We start from the raw sequence: 21,313 nt of genomic DNA, 5'->3' as shown, positions 1-21,313 counted from the left end.
TCTTAATCTGTACCAATACAAGGAGTTTCCATATCAGGAATTCCTCACACTAAAGAAATCATGGGTCTTTAGTCAAAAAAATGAGAGACAAGTTGACAATTCTTTTGACTGCCCTGTTGTAATCCTGATTCATCCTGAGCTCAAGGTCATGAAAAATAGCCCCACAAATCCCCTACCTTGGATTTGTGAAGGTGACTTTCGGGGTTCAACTGCTGGGATTTTTATCATCACTATTAAATATCATTTTATCATATTAGACTCCGTTCAACATCCTAGACAGTCAAGGAGATAGAGCTCTGAACCTGGAGACAGGAAGACCTAAGTTCAAATCTGGCCTCAGATAGCTGTGTAACACTGGGCAAGTCATTTAACCTGTCTGCCTCAGTTTCCTCATCTGTAAAACAGAGGATAATAAAAACACCTAATGATTATTATGAGGATAATATTTGGAAAGTGCTCTGCATATTTATATGGTGCTAACCTTAAAGAGCTACATGTTAGTTATAATTATTATTATTAATAGTAGCAGTAGTGGTGGTGGTGATTGTGGTAGTATTAATAGTATTAATAGTAGTAGTGGCGATGCTCGTAGTAGTAGTAGTAGTGATGACAGTAACAATGGTAATAGTATTGGTGGTAGAAGTGGTAATGGTGGTGGTGGCAGTAGTGGTAGTAGTGGTAGTATTGGTGGTAGTAGTAGTAGTAGTAGTAATAGTGATAGCGGTGGTGATGGTGGAGGTGGTAGTGGTAGTAAAAATATACTGACAATTTCACCCAATATTTTAACTATCCCTGCCAGGTTTGTGTCATTTGCAGATCTGATTAATATTCCATCTATACTTTCATTCAAGTCAGTGATACAGAAAAAAATGTTACAAAAAATTAGGTCAAGGACACATCCCTGAGACATTCCACTAGAAATGTCCATACATGTTGACATAGAGTTATTAATGGTCATTCTTTGGGTCTGGACATTCAATCACCTCCAAACTCACACAAACGTATTATTACTGTCTAGGTGCTATCTCTTCATCAAGTACACAAGCACAGCAGGAGGGGCTTTGTCAAAGGATTTGTTGATGTTAGAATAAGACCACATTTGTGGCACTTCCCTTGTCTACTGCCCTAGCAGATCAGTCATTATATTAACATTAGCAAAACTATCTGTTTAGCTAACCTGTGATAAACAACATCATAAAAGTGATTAAAGATGACTGGGAAACAATTCCCATTGCCCCTAGGATAAAATGCGAACTCCACTGTTTGCTATTTAAAGCCCTGCACAATCTGGCTCCTGCCTGGCTTTCTAGGATAATTACACATTTCTCCAGCTCACATACTCTATGCTCCAGGGACATTGGCCAACTTGATCTTCCCCATAAATGACATTACATTTTCTTTGACTATGCTGTAGTCCACACTCTCCTCTAGGCTTGAATGTTCTCTTGCAATCTCTAATTCCCCTCCACCTACATGCCAGCTCTTTAAGAAGGCCTTTCCTGATTCTCCCATTTGTATATATCTCCTTCCAATATTAAATTTTAAATGCATTTTGTGTATAATCCTGTATTTATTAATTACCAATATGTGGCATATCCCATTAGAAGGTAATCTCCTTGGAAACAGGGGCTGTTACGTTTTAGTGTCTGTAAACACAGCACCCAGCACAGTGCCTGGTACACAATAGGTACTTATTAAATGTTTCTTGATTAACTGGCTGAAGAGGTAACAGTTTGAAAAACTATATGAAAACTCCTTGTCTTTAGCTTACTTCCTTAGCTGACACCATGATGGATGGGGAATTCAACAAGGTCTGTATGTTGCAGTATTTCCAGTTTGGTCCCACAGTCAATCACTTTACTATGGGCCAGGCATTGTGCTAAGCACTGGAGATACAAAGAAAGACAAAAACACAGTCTCTGCCCTCAAGGAGCTCACATTCTAGTGGTAAAGACAGCCAAAAAAAATCAAACATACAAGATACAGACAGAGGAAATGGAAGGTACGTTGACCTTCACCTGAACTAGCTTATATATCATTCAGAGACGATATATATTAGCATGGCAGCCAAGGCTCTTTTCTTTCTGAGAAATTCAAATGATGGTTTCCCAAAATCTGATCTAAATTCTGACCATAGTGAAGTAAGTACTTGGGAATGTTAAAATGGTACACTTTTGAAAAAATATGCTGCTATGTAGTTAAATGGGTTACGGCTGTGAAAGAATTAATATCTTCAGTGGGCCACAGGATGGAACATTATAAATGCAGAGATTATGCATCAGTCCATTTCACAATAGATAGAGAGCTTATGTCTGGATTGAAAAAAAATACTATTCAAAGGTAAAAAGCTTCAAGAAGGCAAGAGTGATTGGTCACAAATGGTCAGTCAAGGGGAAAGGTGGTCAGATGAGGCAGACAATTTAAAGAAATTGTCCTTGACAGATACTTCTAAGTTCATATGGGCATGAGGGCACCAATGAAAATTAATTGAGGAAACAAAGCATATCTACAAAAGACAGGAGCTTGTTAAGCCCGCAAATTTCTTGCATTAGTACATCTGGGAGAAGTATTTCAGAATGTTTATTTTCCTCCTATGTGATCTAAGACACTCACTTCACTTTCAAAAAGGAAAAGGGGGGGGGGGACCCAGACCAAACTTAAACATTAAAGTACACTTGGGGAGGGTGCTTTTCCTGTTTACTGAAAGTCTTTAAATAAGTGAGCTACCAAGACAAAACAAATCTTCTGGGAGCAAATCTCTAATAACACAATCCACCATTTACCATATTTAATACATACATTAAACACATACATAAAGAACTAAGTCAAAGTTGCTAAGTCAAACACTTATCATTTACAGGTACCAATGGCAGAGTGGACAGAGTGGTATATTGGAGTCAAGATGCTGCCTCAGACACTAGTTGTATGACTAGAAATAAATTACTGAGCCTTGGTTTTCTCAGTATAATCAAGCATCTAGAAAACTGTCCCTAAAGCAGGAAGACCTGGTTGTTTTGGTTTTTTTTTATTCTAACTGCTGTTATATACATATTTTCCTCATTAAGGAAATCAAATCAAATTGCATTATTTTTTCAAAATCAAATGCATTATTTTTTCTCTTTGTGGCATTAAAATCACACAAAAATTAAAACATATGAAATAGATTCTCTATAACCACTCTGCCCCTCCCACCCAGTCCTAAGGGATGATTCTGGCACTACCCTAGTGGTGTTTGCTCCTATCACAATCTAAATCCTAAAAATATTGTGCTTATTACAATTCAAGAGATAGAGTATATGTTCACTTCCCCTCTAGGTGACCTGGACAGCCTCTCTTCTCCCAAGCTCTTGTAAGCAGATGGAAGGAGAGTGAAGAAGAAAGAAAGAGAATAGTTAACTTATAGCAAGGCTTCTTAACCTGGATTCCCATGAACTTGTTTTTAAAATATTTTTATAACTGTATTTTGATATAATTTTGATAATTATTTGATATAATTATTGACTTCACATGATTGATTTTGATATAATTATTGATTACAGTTGATATAATTCCTTTGTAATCCTGTATATTTTATTCAATTAAAACCAGAATTCTTGAAAAGGGTCCACAGGCTTCAAAACACTGCTGAAGAGGTCCATGACACAAGAAAGTTTAAAAGCTTCTGTCTTAGAGAGTTGCCTGGGGAGATGTTAAATGATTTACTTGAGAAATTACATGACTCACCCAGGGTCACAAAGCTAGTAAATATCTGAGGCAAGATGTGAACTGAAATCTAAGTTGTCTTTAGGACAGATGGTGAAAAGCAGCTAGTTACATATAAAAAGCCTGATTTAAAATAATTAAGGGAGGGAGATCAACTCCTTTCCATGCATCCCTTATATTTAAGGGTAAATTGCATAGCTATAAGTATCTAAGGTAACCACCCTAAAATTTTAAACAAAATTTAATGAGTTGGGGGTTTGGTGTGGAAAGTTTAATTGAACACAGTTCAATTTTATTTTTCCCTATAAAATGATTCTACAGCTTACACAAATTATATGATGAGAACTGAGTAGCAGTGAATACTACATGGTTAGTTGTGGTGTGTTTCAGTGAATAATTAATTTAAAGAATACCTTTTAAAAAAAAACAATTTCTAGGAAATCTATAAATCTAATTACAAAGATATTTGGGAACAGTTTGTAGTAGATTGACATTAGGAGCATCTAGTAGAGCACTGGACACAGTAAATTAAAGATTGTTGGCTGAGTGAGTTACTACAAATTCTTATTTTCTATAATGTTCATTTAAATGGAGAGTACATTTGATCAGAAGTGTCATGCAAATTCTTTAAGGATGAGAGGCTGTTAACCTTTTTTTGTGTCATGGATCCCTTTGGCAGTCTGGTTAAGCTGACGGAACCATTCTCAGAATGGTTGTTGCCTATATTCATAATGGAAGGAAATGCTAAATTTCAGCTAAAGATTAAAGAAAATACAAGTGTAAATTTATTTTGGTCTCATCCACGTTCACAGAGTCCCTGGAATCTATCTACATAATCCTAGAGCCCCCTGCTATAGACAAATCCTCCAATAGGCAACAGCAAATATACTATTATTTGGCTCTAGAATCACTGATTCAAAACACAGATTATCTCACAATTACTACTAATTTGGAAGTATTAAAGGAATGCACATCCTTCATAAACACTAGCACTACTGTTTCTAATTTTTCAGAAGAGAGTAACCTAATATTACACCCTAAATTACCCCTTTCTTGACAGTATGAATTAAGAAATTTAAAAATAAAGCCCAGCTTCAATATCTTCAGTCTTTAATTTTAGTAGTTAGCTTCAGTATTTTGATTGCTACAAAAACTATGCTATCACAAGAATAATTACCATAACACTAGGTTTAAAGTATCTCTGTTACTTGGCTTCTTGAATCATCTGAACCTTTTTTCCAACCAGCAAAATCTATTAGTCTTTTTAAAAGGAAAGGATATTTTTGCACTCTATATTTATTTTCATATGTGAACAACAATTTCTGTGACATGTACTAAATCCCAAGGACATTGTCAGTCTGAGTAGCACATCCTTCTGCAATCCCTCACTGTTCCTTGCCACCACGTTTTCTTTTGTTTTGTTTTTTTCAGATCTGCTACAGACTGTTCCCTTTATTCAACCCCCCAGGCTGAAAGCTCCCATGTGCAGGTATACTTGATTGCATCCAAGCAGGATAAGAGGAAATGGTGACAAGACCCAATTCCTTGACTGTGCTGCTGGAGGCAAGGAGACAAATTCAAATTCTGCCGTGGATATTTACTAGCTATGGTACTCTGGGTATGTCACTTACTAATTTCTCTCAGCTTCAGTTTTCTCATCCATAAAATAGGGATGAGAGGCAGCTAGGTGGCATAGTGGATAGAGAGCCAGGACTGGAGTCAGGAAGACTCATCTTCCTGAGTTCAAATTTGACCTCAGATACTTACTAGCTATGTGACTTTGGGTTAAGTCACTTAACCCTGTTTGTCTCAGCTTCTTCATCTGTAAAATGAACTGGAGAAGAAAGTGGCAAACCACTCCAGTATCTTTGCCAAGAAAACCCCAAATGGGGTCACAAAGAGTCAGATACAACTAAAATGATTAAACACTAACAACAAACAAAATAGGGATAATTATAATGGCACCTACCCCACAAAGTTGCTGAGGATGGAATGTTTTTTGTAACTTTAAAGCACTATGTAAGTATGAGCTATCATTACTGAGGGAGACAACACAAAGGAAATCTAATGGATTCATACTTACTGAAGGAAGCAGCCCCTAACCCTTTACTCCATAGATATGAAGACAGTAGTAATGACGAAGATAATAGAAAAGGTCGCTAAAAATGAAATCGTAAAGCTAGAAGAAATAGTGCAATAGATTCTCTTTCTTATCCTTTATCTTTGTACAGTATGTCCCTATCATACCTTCAAAGAGGAAATCTGAAGTATGTATGATAGAATGTAAAAATGAGGAGCTGGGAGACTCTATGTAGCTAAGGTCTTTGTGCCCAGAAGAGTCTCCAGGCATCTAAGAGACTTTTATCTTTCCTGAGACAGTTTTTAGCAACTAAACAATTTTAATTGCTTCTTGTTTCTGTCTCTCGTCTTTCCTGAAGCATGAAAGCATTGAGGAGCTGCAGCATGAGTTGTGGGCTTTCTAGACAGTTTAGATTAATAATCTTCTCTTGGATCCTGACTATTCTAGCCTTATTCATTTTTCCTTTCTTTGAATTTCTACTGGACCTTCAGTCTACATGACCCAACTTAACACTATGCCATATGCATTTGTTTTATCTTCCATACTGGAATATGAGTTTCTTAAAGGCAGGGGCTATATCCTTGTGTTGATGCTATGTCATTTCAGTTGTGTCCCAATCTTCGTGACCCCATCTGAGGTTTTCTTGGTAAAGATAATGGAATGGTTTGCCAGTTTCTTCTCCACCTCATTTTATATATGAGGAGACTGAGGCAAAAAAGATTAAAGGACTTGCTTAAGGTCACACAGCTAGTAAGTGTCGGAGGCTGGATTTAAACCTGAGTTTAAATCACTCTATGCATTTACTGCAGCAGAGACTTCTCAATCCCCTAAAGCATCCAATATGATGCTAAGCACATTGTAAGTTCTCAGTAAGTACATACTACAGATCATTTAAACATACTTAAAACTTGAGTTGTGCATTCACTGTTGAAAAATACGAACAAAGAATCTTCCACGTTGTCTTATGACAACATATGTGTTTGGATTTAATCACATTCATTTCTTTTATAAAGTTGTGAATTACAAAGTATTTCCTTTATTCCAAGAGCTACCTGGTGAAAACTTCTATTCTAACCTAGGCTGACTTGTTTAGCACATGATATCGCATCTTCCATTTCTGCATCTTTGCAAGGTCATTTCCCAAGCCTGAAATGTTCTGCCTTAATCATATTTTTCCCTTTAGAAAGCTATGATATACAAACATTTTCATCATGCTAAGAGCTGCCCAATGAAGAACAGCTGTTATGCTTTCCCCTCCTTAGCACATAACATTCTGCCTTCACCTTTTATCATGGAATTCCTAGCTAACTCCCTTCAAAGTTGAGTTCTAACACTTTTTCAAATACTAGGTCTTTCCTGAATCCTATTACCAATTGTTAAAGCTCTTTCATTGCACACAAACTATTTCATATTTACTTATTTATGCATATGCTTTTTCTTCCCAGTAGAAGTAAGTCCCTTGAGAGATGGGACTGTCTTGTTTTTATCTTAATTTTTTTTAACCCAGTGCTTAGAATATAGTGAGTGCTTAAAAGACGCTTGTTAAATTCAAATTAATAAAAGTCAGGCAGATGAATATTTAGCCAATACATTTAAATCAAGTAATATTCCTTCACCTTTCATCTGGCATCAGGAAATTGTAATAGGCTATTCAGATTAGTTAAGATGAATTCCCCTGCAGTTATAGAAAATAGTTTTGGAATCCTTGCTAGGGATCCTGGGATTTGTGGTCCTAAAGTACTGGGGAGCTATTGTAGATTCTAAGCTAGAGGAAAAACTGTCTATCAGTGATGCACAGAGACACAGACATGGAGTCTATGATTGACAGTGAAGGTGAATAACTGGAGCCTTCCCTGGCTCAACACTTCCCTCATTGACAACAACTGTTTTTTCCTTGAGAATTCAAATAACTGGCAAAGTGCCTCTTTCTCCCTCCCTTTCCTTATCAAAGAACAGATATATTTAAATTTGCATTTTTCTTTTTTTTTAAAGCTCTTCATTTGATATTTCCAACAGTACTTTAAAAGCCAGTTTAATAAGTACTATTAAAATATTAATTGCTTCTGAGTTGTGTTAAGTCTTTAATTGTGTACACAGAGTATAATTGGGATGATGCCAGTGACTAGCTTGAATATGGAAGAATTTATACAGGTCAGGGGACTAACTAATTCCTTCTCAGAATAGACTTCTTTTGTGACCTCGGGGCTACAGGCTGTGATGGTTCTTACTAATAGACTAAAACCACTAATTTACTGTTTATTGCAAATAGGCTGGATAATTATAAACACGGGCACCTTAGGCAATCTCTATCTTCGGATCCAAAGGAGAGGAGGGGGGTGGTGAAAGCAGTGACCGAAGTCAAAGTTACACCTTCAGCCAGGCCAGTGTGGTGAGACAAGTATGGTCTGGGAGTATCAAATCTATCTCATTTCTGTTGGGAAGGAGTAGGAAGCATGACTGGCTAGGCAACCATCTTTGTTCCACAGCTACACTCATTGGTTACGATATCAAAACATAATGAGGTAAAATGTAAATATCAGGAGTATAAAAAGAAACATATGAATGGCTGAAAAGACCACTCAACCAAACCAACTTTTAATACCTGTCAGATGCATTCTAGAATCTTAAGTGTTGGATCTTAGAAACCATCTGGCTTCCCATCTGTCATAGCTCATCTACTGGAGGGAGGGCTGTACAAAGGATGGGACTAAATTCTGACAGTAATCTTTGAATCTCTCACAACAATTACTATAGTGCTTTGCCAGAGTGCATGCTTAGAAGAGCCTGCTGATTTGAACTGAATTGTCTTTAACAGAGGCATCTAGGGGCATACGGGATAGAAGTTTCTGTCCTTGATTCAGTAAATCTTGAATTACAGTCTGGCCTCAGACACTTATTAACTGTTTGACCCTGAGCAAGTCACTTAACTTTTGTTGGCCTCGGTATCCTCAACTGTATAACGAGGATAATAATAGCACCTACCTCACAGGGTGGTTGTGAGGATCAAATGAGATGATATTTGTAATGTACTTCATGTATGTTGTACCTAGCACTTAATTAAATACTCAATAAATGCCCATTTCCTTATTTAGAACACTGGTCCCCTAGAGATAACTTTCATTCATATCCTGTCTTACCACTGACTAATTCAGAGAGAAGAAAGCTGTAAAAGAAGCTATTAAGTTCTAGATTCCTCCTGTCTCTGTAAGAAACTGCTTCTGAACTGACCTTCTCTTGTATAAGCTAAAAGTCCCTTGGAGAAGAACGTATTAACTATTCTCCATTGACAATTCAAGATCCAGACCTCTAAATACCCCATTCGCCAAAGGTTTTGCTCCTATGGTGGTGGTTGTTGTTCAGTTGTGTCTGACTCTTTATGACCTCATTTGGGGTTTTCTTGGCAGAGATACTAGAATGGTTCCCCATTTCCTTCTCCAGCTTGTTTTACAGATGAGGAAACTGAGGCAAACAAGGTTAAGTGACTTATCCAGGGTCACATAGCTACTAAGTGTCTGAGGCAGGATTTGAACTCAGAAAGATGAGTCTTCCTAACTCCAGGCCAGGCACTTTAGCCCCTGTGCCACTTGGCTTCCCTTTGTTCCTCAAAGAGACCTCTAAATTTTACTAAGTTAACATCCACAGTGACTACATTTGCACAACACTTTCTTTTGTTAGTTTCCATCTGATGTCTCCTTGGGCTGCTCTCATATTCAGGATGAACAGTTGGTGAATGGAAAACTAGGATTTATGGTGAATATCAATATCCAAGACCTAAATTCATAAGGAGGCCTGACTTAGGAATAGGCAGGACAGGGAAATACCTCGAAGATATGCTTCCAATAATGCTGAGAATAGCATCTTGCAAAGAAGTATGATAAGAACATAGCTGTATCTCCCATAGTAGATTATTGCTGAACGCCAAAATTCTACCTTTTGAGTTTCTTTGTGCATTGTGAAAAATGCTAACTACCCCCAAAAGGCAGTACATTAAGTCACTTTCCATTAAAATTTTTTATTCAATAGTTTACCAGATGTTAATTTACAAGACAAGGAGTTGAGGGAAATTGTGAAGGGGAAGAGGAAGAAGAAATAGGCCCAGATCAAGAGAGGAGAGGCCAGGATAAGAGGTTCTTCACAGAGGCAATTTTAAACATTTCTGATAGAGTAAAAAAAAGTGAGTTAGACGACTATAAATTCGGAGGGCCTGAAGGAGTCTCCAGCCACCCAAGAAGACTTCATCTTCAGATAACTTTTAGCAACTGGAGACTTTCAATTGTTTCCTATTTCTGTCTCTCATCTTTCCTGAAGCAGATATCTGTGATCTTTGGCAGGATAAAGAGTATTCTTATTTATCCTCTTATTCCATGCAGTGTCCCATAAATTTTTTTGGTCTGAATCTATGATTTTATTGGCATAAAATCCCTAGGGAGGACAGTTAATAATTGCTGCAACTTACCACATAGTAATAAGAGTATTGCCAGGAACATTGAGATGTCAAGTGTCTAATTCACTGTATAGTCATTAAGTGTAAAAGGGGGAACCTGAATCCAAGTCTTACTGCCCCTGACACCAACTCTCTAACTGATGCTGTTTCTCAAACAAGAGGTGCTTTATATCATGTATTAAAATGAGTTGAACTGTCCTTTACTACAACTCTTCCCTAGGGGCAAGCTTCATTTCAGCTCAATCACTGATTAAATGGGAAGGATGGGGTCTGGAAGCATAAAAGAAGTCAGAGAGTTCTAATTTCCTTGCTAGGCTATGGTTAATTAGAATGCAACTACTCATATCTATCTTAAGTACTGGTTAATTTCAAGCTTCAGGAACTAAAATCATGAGTTGGGATGGCGTAAGCACAGGCAGAGTGGGATCTATCTGACTGATGTAATTTAAGTGAGAAGTACCCTGAAGGCGATCCCACACACCACTAACTCCACTACGACTGGACTATATCACTGACGTCTAAATACACTATTTGGATTTCTCCATTGGTTAAAAAAAAGAGGTATAAAAATCTTCTCTCTTTATTATGTTGATAATGCTTTACCCCAGTCATTTTCTATCCTGCCACGATGCTACTGCTGCTGCTATTCAACCCTCTAAACTGGAGCACTTGAGACCATGTTCCATAAGGAGAACAAGAATTAGAAATGCATTCAATTCATCTTATAAAAGAACATAAGAAAAGGCAGGTAATTCTCTACAGGCATGCCTATACTCTTCACCTCCTTAACTCACCATAGACAAAAGTGAGGAGAGGAGGGCCAGTCTGTTCTCAAAGACTGACGTTCAGTCTTACATATTTTTCACAGAGATGCTGACATATCATTATGCAAGAATCAAAGAATTACCGCAAAATGCTGCATCAGCCTCCACACAAAATCACTGGCTTTTCTAGCATTTCACTTACTAAAATAGGGATCAATGGCTGGCAGTGCCCCAGGCAACACCACAGCAAGGCTGATGATGAAGCTCCTACCCAGTCCTCTGACTCCTAGCTACCCTCCCCCTCACCCCCATTCACTCCTAGCTCCAATACAGGAGTGGTGAGAGAACAAAATACACTCCCAAGCTTTCATAAATATTACTATATCCTCTGTTTGATCTAAAAGGCAAATACAAAGTACTATATGTAGATATATGACTTATCTTTAATAACAATAATAGCTAATATTTATATAGCACCTACTATGTGCCAGGCACTGTGCTAAGAACTTTACAACTATTATCTCATTTGATCCTCACAAAAACCCTGGAAGATAGGTGCTATTGTGATCCTCATTTTACAGATGAGGAAGCTGAAGAAGATGGAGGTCAAGTGATTTGCCTAGAATTATATAGCTAGTAAGTATCTGAGGTGGCATTTGAACTCAGGTCTCGAATTCATTTGATCCCCACAACACAACCCTGGGAGGTAGGTGCTATAAATCTCTTTTATAGATGAAGACACTGAGGCAAACTTTAAGTGATTTGCTTAGGTCAAACAGCTAGTGTCTGAGGTAAGATTTGAACTCAGGTATTCTTAACTGCTGGCCCAGGGTTCTATCTCATGGACTACCTAGGTGCCCCCAGGAAATAGGGAAAAAAAACAAGCCCTCTCCTTCTTACCTATATTTAAATCTATGATCTTAAACAAAACCTTCAGAAGAAATGAGCTTCCAGGGATTTTATAGTCTTTTTATATTTGTGAGAATTTACATAGAGAGAAAATGATCAAATTAAAGAAGGAAAAGGGAAGGGAACAAGAGAAGAAAGGGAAGAGAAGAGGGAAAGGCATACAGATAGGCATAATGGAAAAAAGAGCACATGTAAAGTAATCTTGTTTCTTGGAGTCTCAGTTTACTCATCTGTAAAATGAGAAAGTTGTTATACATGAACTCTAAGGTCCCATTCATTTCTGAGGGTTATATTTAATTTTTAACAAAACGCTATATATATTTTCTATGAATGATTTTAAAAGTATTTCTCCATGTTATTTTATTAGGAAGCATCACATTTTATTTATAGAATGCAAGTCATTGTTTTCCTCCTAAAGGTCTAAGCCTCATAGGTTACTGTATTGAAATCCACCTGCTTAGATACCTATATCATTGTCAATTTGCTATCAAGTGTCTGGGGTTGGATTTGAACCCCATCTTCCTGACTCCATGCCCAGAGCTCTATTCATGCCACTGCCTAGTTGCCTGTATTGATGATATTAATTACTAACAAAATTATTATTTATAACTCTTCCCTATTCCCCAGGACATACACTGGGATTAAAAAAAAAATCCTATTCAATTACATAAAATATTTTTAGTTAACAGCAAAAAGGGTTTTTGTATTCTTAATAAAAACAATTAAAATATTTGTCTTTTATCTCATCCTGTTTAATTTCTATTTTTATAAATATTTTCTAATGAACAGATTAGTCTTTGATGAGCCAGTGGATTGGTTCAGGGACTTGGTCACACCCCATAGGACTTGTAAAACCAATGATTTAGAAACTGGAGATTTAGGTTTGAGATCCAGCATCTGGCAGTAGAGAAGAGAAAAACCTGCCTCTGATAAGGAATTGCTTAGAGGTAAATCCTTCAGACTTTGCCTCTTTGACCCCCTCTTTGCCCCTTTATCCCACCTTGGACAGAGGAATACATTTCAAACTTCAAAATGTCTAGAGATTTTGGGGCTACCCATCTTCTCAATGACATCCTAGCACCATCCCTGGGATAGCAGTGATTGGCAGTGTCTGCATCAGGAAGCAAGAACAGACTGGATTCAATGAGGGAAGGCTGATGTATGTTTCCAAATAGAGTCCAACATAAATAAACAAATAACACAGTACCTAAGGGGAACATATTGAGGACTGACTTTCAGGAACTGTGAGCTTACCCCTTTGCCATATGTGCTTTCTAAGCTTGAACCCACTTTTCCCTAAACTCTTTATGTGGGAAAATGTGTCAAAACTCTTAGGGGAAATGTTTGTACCAATTGTATAAATTATGTCACATTAGTAAATATACTTTTCTAAAAGCTAATTAAATCTGGATTACTAATTGAAAATCAACCAACAATCATGATGAGTTATAACATTAGGAAAGATCACTTCCTCCTACCTCTCTCACCGTCCTGCCTCACCCCTCCCCCAATCCGTCAGGGCTAACCCCTAGATCTCTGAGGACAATATAACTACACCCTGGGGAACTGATTCATCGGTTGGAATGGATGTGTTACATCACCAGAGCATATGTTACATATATAATATATATTACATATATAATTACTGGTAGGGGGTGCACATCAAAAGTGTTTAGGGACCACTACAGGAGAGTAAAAGTTCCCACTGTGTTTACTCTTTGTTAATTACAAGAAAATCATTTTTAGATAGCAAAATTTTGCCTTAAAGGTTCTCCTCCAGAAAAGTGTTATACTCAAGATTCCTTTAAAAACATTCAATACTTACTTTTGTGTTCTGAGTTCTCATCAACACAAAGATATACAAAACAGCCCATTAATGACCTTTCATCCTGAGTGGCTCTTATGCAAATTTTATAAATCCATGACATAGGGTCTACCTAACACATCAGGGACTTTCTCCTAATTTCTCTGACGTTGTGTAGAAATTAAGGAAGCACACGGCTTATCTTTTGCCACATAATGGGTGCACCTTCTTTCCTGGTCATGAATCTGACGACAATTCTTTATGTCATTTCTCCTGGGGAATTCTTGGCTGACCCCACTAAGAATGTCTCCATTACTCTTTGAGTGACACATAATTTTAATTCCTCAAGGACTATGGACTTGCAGACATTCAGTTTCATTGTAACTATACTGTTTAAAAGGATGATTCTTTCTTTTTGTTACAAAGATGTAACTACATGAACAGCTTTGTTCAACAATCCTTTGAATATGAATATCAAGTGTAGCTTATGTAGCTGCTCCTCTAGGCTACTTCCTCAAATTTGGACTCCCATTGATGAAATGGGTTTCCTAGAGGGAAGCTACTACTCTGGATTCTAGGAGTAACATATGGGTTTCCACTGCTTCTATACCAATTCAGAATGCCCCTTCAGGTTCCCTTGAACAGTAACACCAGTAGACACAAATAGCTCATAGCAAAGTCATTGCTAAAGTGACATACTAAGTTGAGGAGCTACAAAATATTTCCCTTCCATAAACCTAGGGCACACTCTCCAAATACGAACAGTGTCATCAGGAAAAGTGGACACAAACTTGGAGCACAATGATAGCAAGACATACATCAAGGGAATATATGTGGCCAAGACAACTCTAAGCTCTGAAACTATAAGAGTCCTTTCTCTTTTCATGGAATCCTGACAAAGTTCCCTCTTAGGCTCAGTGTCTCTGCCAAGCAGGTTGCTTAGCCTAGGAGCTGACTTTGCTCCTCAGCACATCCATCAACCTCTCTTGAGTCTACAGCCAGCTCTCTTCTCTGATGACAATGGTCACACTGCTTGTTGCTTCTGGTTTGAGTGACTGACTGTATTTGTGTCTATGCTCCCTCAAATGTGCCTCAAACTTTTATGAACATCTTCAACTGCTGGATGCGATGTCAGTGGCAGTGAGTTACAGTGCTCTTAGATGCCATGGCAGATGTGCGCAGGAAGAGGACAGAGAAATTCCTTGCATCCCGTAAGAGTAATTCTCTCTCAGGATCTAGGTCCCTCCTTTACTACTGGTTCTTGCTATAAATGTCTGCACAGTTAGTAATTTAGCTTTTTAAGATCCTTCAAGGATATGCTTTATTTTGAAGCCCATCAGTGATGTTGGTCTTTCCTACTCAACAAGAAAGATGTTTGTATGGGAAAAGAGATAATTGGGTGTTAACATTTTATTAACACATTCACAACTCATCATCTTGGGTATATTTTTTGACTATATCAATGAAGTGAGGGAGCAATTTCTCCCTCCCTTATACATAAAAGTTTCAGTTTTGGGCAACCTTGAGTTTTTCCATCAAACAAAGGTCTACCTTTTAAACAACAATATTCTTCCAATGATGCTATAGATGTATTTGCAAGTCATAGAATACCACAAACAGGGGAAAAAAAGGTTTTAGTTCATCCAGTGAGTGAATAAGAGGTACATAATTTCCAACCAAAAAACCACACAGCCAAAGTAGCTATTACCAGAAAAATGTGTAATTGGAAAAACAGGGGAACTACCCATGGAATGAGACGAACAATAATTAATGCAAAGAAAGCTCAAAGGCTCCAGGGGTTTCCATGTCATGTCAAGAGAACTAGAGGACTATCCTTAGCATGTCTGCTAAATTCCTAGGGAGGAGTTCTAGGAAAACACAGACAAGGATCTCATTTTGAACGGCATGGGTGGGATCTGCACTCTTGGAGAGAGTACCTCCACCAGTGAGGTTAAAGAAGTAATATTGTATATTCCAGTTGCGTGTTTTTATGTCTTTCCCTCTTATAAGACTAAGAAAGAAGGTATGAAGTGCCTCTAATATGAACTTTATCTCTCTCAGTGGAAAAAGGAAGAGGGAGGGATTTTCACTAAATGGGTTATTCAATCCCAGAACAATAAAACAAAATAAAACTTGAGGCCTGGGTTCACACCCTGAATTGGCGCATAAGGGTTATATCCAAAGAAGCATGTGCCCAGAGTTCCCCAGGAACTTCCAAAGACTCTAAGGGCATGGTAGAAAATGCCTTGGGCTTTCGGAGAATTTCCTGGCTGCATCTGGCAATGTGGTAGCCCAACACTGAAAGGACCTGGCATTTTAAAATGAAATGGTAAGCTCTAAGTGATTCTTAGATTCTCTCCCTGTCCCAAAATAGAGGCAGGGAGGAGGTAGGATACAGGAGTATATAAAAATGGGATATTATTGAGACCCTAACCCTAGGTTCTCCTGAACACCAATCACCATTTGTACTCAACGTACATAATAAGGAAAAATGTCCCAACAAAAGGCCAACATAACCTAATTTGTGTAAATGATATGGGGACAACCAAAGTCCCCAAACAAAAAAGGGCTATCCTGAGATTGCTGACTCATCCTATGAAATGAATGAACTCAACCATACAGAAAAGGCTTACATATGAGCATATTTACCATAACGTACTAAAATATTCCTAACTTATTAAAATATATAAATGCAATAATATTTTACATTCAGAATTAGTGAAAGATATTCAATTAATATATTTAAGGTAAAAGGGTTCCATTCATAATAGAGGCCAGTTTGTAGCAAGAAAAGAGCATGTAGAATGTTTGTTCTCCAGTCAAGGAGGGCTTTTTAAAAAATCCTGTGGTTTACTCCATGAAAAGAACTAAGTAGTAATTAAGCCTATACAGTAAAATTTCCATCAACTGGAATACACATATAGACATCCTTGATTAACTGGAGTTTTGTTTTGTTTTTGCCACACTTACTTCTAAATGTAAGAGATAAATGAAAAAAAGCTCACATCAAGAATTTATTCAAAATTACAACTTACCCCATAGTACAGATTTATCAGAATTTCTTATATCTTTTACATCTACAGTACTACACACATGAATCTTTGATGTCCAAAATGATAATACAATATTATTAGTTGTCAGAGAAGATTCAAATTACATTCTGCATACTAGACTTACTACGGAAGTGGAAAAATTTTTCAAAACACAAACAGAACTTCTAATTAAGTGAATTAACTAGAAATTAAATTAACTCCAAAATTCTATTCTGTTTATTTCACCTTCTCCTTACACTTGACTATCTAGCCTTTCCTAAAGATTTGAGGATCTATGTAGGTATACATCCATTCTGAGTTTCTTTTTCAAATCTGACTGCTTGTGGATTATTTTTTTTAATGCATAAATACAGACAGTAGTAATACGCAAAGGAAGTTTAAATTGCTTCTATCATCACCACAACCAAGAGGCAAAAGAGGATCAAAAGAAAAAGTGAGGGAAAGAAAGTTATTAAACTCTTACCACTTTGCCATGGGGCTATATTGCTCCTGTATCCCTGTAGTACGGCTGAGTTCGGGCTTCTCAACTCACCTGCATTTTGAGAATGATATCCACAAATTCAAACATTCCCCTGACAACATGTTTCTATCAATCATCCACAATTCTAGTTCCTCTACACTCAGTCCCAGGGCCACTCCCTTATTCAAGTCAAACTGGAAATGAACAATGTGTATTACATAGTACATATTCCTTGACTGTAGTAAACAGTTAAAAAATGTTTATTGTATGGATAGATGAATGAAAAAATGAATGTATGGATGGATGATGTGATGTACTTGATCTCCTTCTCTGATATTTAATGTCCTTGTGGCTCCTAAACTTTAATTAGCCATTTTTCCTTTGAAATCAAACAGGATTGGTGACCCCAAAAGAGCTGATATATATGCTGTATATGGCATTATGTTGAAAGAATTTCAAACAGTGCCTTCTGGGTACTGGATAAGTATTTCTCAAATGAATGAATACAAAGAATTTTCTGATGATTTTTTAAAAGCATTCTTAGTATGCATTGCATGCACAGCAACGAGGCTCATCTCTCCACCTGAGCCCTTACCATAAACACCCTTAGCCCTCCTCGCAGCAAACAAAATGCAAGAAAAGTTTAAAGACAACTAGGAGAGATATATACAATAAGGGGGGAAAAGTCCCCAAAATAAAAAGAGAAAATCAAACAAGAAGAGGAGAAACACAGCAGGAGAGGTGGAAGAACAATGACAACACTATCAGACAGAGTATGAATGACAGAAAAGGGGAAACCTCAACAATGACTGATCCTGACCATGATTTGCTCAGATTGGATGCGATCTTTTCCCTCAGATACCTTCACTGTCTTTTTTAGAAATGAGATTCTGACTTCACATGCAGCATGCACCACATCTCGACAGCCGTTTATGAATGAGGACATACCTCACACAGTACAGGAGACGTGACTCTCAGGAATGGCATAAGGGAATCCACAGAGGTAGAGGGAGGGGTAAAAACCATAAGAAACCACTTTGCTTTGAAACCTGACTTTTCAAAAAGAACAGAATAAATGTGCATTTGGAATGGGTCAGGAAGAGGCGGCAAAACAGGCAACCGAGGCTGTGTGTTTGCAGGGAGGACCAAGTGAGGAAGGCTTCTGTCCTCCCAACGGTTCAGAGCAAAGTTGTTTCAGATGGTGATTTTCACCAAAATATGAGCCGATAAGAATAAACTGAAAATGTTCAGGAAGTACAAGCCATTTTGGGAAATGTTTAAAAATACGAACTGCCTATTTCACAAATGAGACATCAAAGGTGCTTGTTGTGAAGTGATAACATGGACCTGTTGTAAGGTCATGTGAGGTTCTGAAAACAGGGCTATCACAAACCATACACTGTCAATTTTGTAAATATTCACAACACTGCCTCTTAATTCCAATCAACGCTCACAGTTTTTACTGTCCATGCTGTCTTCAAAATATGTTGTGTGGCTAACTTTGAAGCCTTATATAAATTTACATATAAAATAAAACCTTTACTTTGCAAATGAATAAATGAAGGGTAAGCTTAATTATTTTTAATATGAATGAGCCTGGCCAGTTTCCTGAGGAATAAACAGCAGGAAATATAAACCAGATGTAGAAATCTTGATTCTTTGGATCAGATACTGCAAAATTCTGAAGACCTGAGTGAAACTGAATTTACCAATAAGGTGACAAAAATTTGGCTGAATATTTGAAAGGAAGATTGGGAACATGTTACTAGAAAACCATGCAAAAGTAATATTCCAATGAATAGCCAATTTATGGCAAATACTGCATCCAGTAAATTAATTAAAATACCAGAATTCCAGCTAATTTGCTAAAACACGACTGAACACACACCACTGACAATGAATGCAGAATTCCAGTGCATTTGTCATCATTTCTACTTATGTCTGCTGTGCATGCCAAAAACAGATGTGGAATACGTTTGGCATTCATTTAAAAATATTCAGTTAAAGGCTTTTAGCCAGCAGAGATTCAGCCCAAACTATTTTATTGCTTGTTCAAAATAACCTGATTACCTATCTGAATTACTTATATACAGAACAAAGCAGAGGACTGCTCATAATATCTACCTATACAAATATATTTCCTTTCAAATCCAGCTTTAACTCACTATATGTTATCATTGAGCCTGCCCTGAAAATATGCTAGTTCTAGATAAGAGAATATAGCCCATTTCCTACTATGTATCATATGATCATTTTTCAGCGTTTTAAGGAAAGTCAAACCTAATTGTGACTATTAACATCTCTAGTTCTAAAAGTAAAGACAAGCTGTCAAAAACTGATGGGGGTGGGGAGAACCCAGAAATAAGTTATTTTAATATCCCATCTCGAACATGATCTTACAGATAATCGTTAACTACACACTAACCAATCCTTTTAAGTACTACACACACACACACACACACACACACACACCCATAGTTGATGATTCTGCTCTTTCCCCGGGGCACTAAGAACTCGCTTAGCAGACAACAGCATGAAATAGTCAAGCACTCAGAAAACATACAAGTCACACTTACTGATTTTTTCCTCATCTCTCGAGAAAGGAAAGCAGCAGAGCTGACCCATGGCACCTAGTGCTTTCTTTCCTTCTCCGTGTTCTCTTCACTGTGTACACCCCAAACAGAAACAGCAGGTGATTCTAACAGGCTGCGAGCAGACTGCTTATTCCACTCTGAGGAATGCAGAGACAGAGAGAGCAAGAGCGAGAGCGAGAGAGAGAGAGAGAGCGAGAGAGAGAGAGAGAGAGAGAGAGAAAGAGAGAGAGAGAGAGAGAGGGAGAGGGAGGGAGGGAGAGAGAGAGAGACTGAGAGAGAGAGAGGGAGAGAGTGCGCAGGAGAGAGAAGAGAAGGGAACAAAAAAGCTCCACCTACCTCCTTGCCCTCCAGTTTCTTACGACTGCTTCAGGACTGACAGCCACTGAAAAAAGTAGCTGTATGCTCTACTAAACTCTCCCATGCCTGTAGGTTAAATCAATGCCACATACCCGCTGCGCAGATTTCTATATGTGCCTTTAAGAAAAACTAAGGAACACATCAAAAAGGGCTCACCCCCTCCCCATCCCGGTCCACCCCCACACAAACACTGCAATTACATACGGAATGAAAACGCAAACTGCAACCAAAAAAAAAAAAAGATCTTTCTGTACACTATTTTAAAAAGGAAAAGCTTGCTTCTCTCCCTAGGAGACAGAAGAGTGGGCAAGGATCTCAATGTGTGCTGAAAAACGAGGGTACAACTCCTATGATGAAGTTCTGTTTACGGCCGTAGAGTGCTTGTAAACACTCAAAGAATGGCAAAGGGGAAGAAAAAAGAAGAAAGAATCTGAGCTGTTATCTATAGCATGGTTTTATGAAAAAAAAAAAAATCATTTGTTCTACGTTCGCCGCCTGAAATCCTCAGAACAATTCGGTTATTCCAATAGTGAGACATTCATCAGGAAATCACAGAACTAGAATGTATCCTAGAGATCATCTGATCCAACTGTCATTTTACAGATAGCAAAAATGAGGCTCCGAGAAATGAAGTGACTTGCTGAAAGTCACAGGGTTAGCTGTGACTAGAAGCCAGATCTCCTGACTCCCAATTCTGTTCTATTCCCCTCCCACCCTCAATGCTGTAGACCTTATAGTTATAACACAAATATCTTCATTACCTGGACAAACCTCTAAGTTATAGGCATAGCAGCAACAAGGAAAGAAAAACATATGGACAACATTTTAGAAGAAATCTCTGGAGGTTGAGTAAATTCAGAAACTGAACCAAACTCAGCTGAATTCATGTAACCAGCCTGTTTTTAACCAGATGATGCCTCTCTGGACTTAATGTTTAATCATCATCATGATGTTCATAAGGTGTATCATTAAACCCTGTTTCTCTATTGGATAAGATAATTTTGAATAGAAAGGTCATTAGAGTCAAAGATTGTTCTCAGTGTCAGACTTCTCAATCCTTCCTCTTCTTCCACACCCCTCCCCCAACATTAGCAAGAAATGATGAGGGTATGATGGCAATGTGTTCCTGTGGCACATAATGGCAAA

General features: G+C 37.7%; 1 protein-coding gene across 1 annotated transcript in view; it reads right to left on the bottom strand.

The window, feature by feature from the left end:
- AKAP7 (A-kinase anchoring protein 7) overlaps positions 1-21,313 on the bottom strand; it is a 150,387-nt gene that overhangs the window by 8,176 nt on the left and 120,898 nt on the right. Inside the window, 1 exon segment of the mRNA XM_027848585.1 lies at positions 17,220-17,288. Coding sequence (XP_027704386.1) covers positions 17,220-17,288 — 69 coding nt within the window.

The sequence above is a fragment of the Vombatus ursinus genome, unplaced genomic scaffold (genome assembly GCF_900497805.2).
Source record: "Vombatus ursinus unplaced genomic scaffold, bare-nosed wombat genome assembly UNPS02006779.1, whole genome shotgun sequence".
Taxonomy (NCBI): Eukaryota; Metazoa; Chordata; class Mammalia; order Diprotodontia; family Vombatidae; genus Vombatus; species Vombatus ursinus.
The sequence above is the reverse complement of the archived record's forward strand: the minus strand, read 5'-3'. Positions and strand labels throughout refer to the sequence as shown.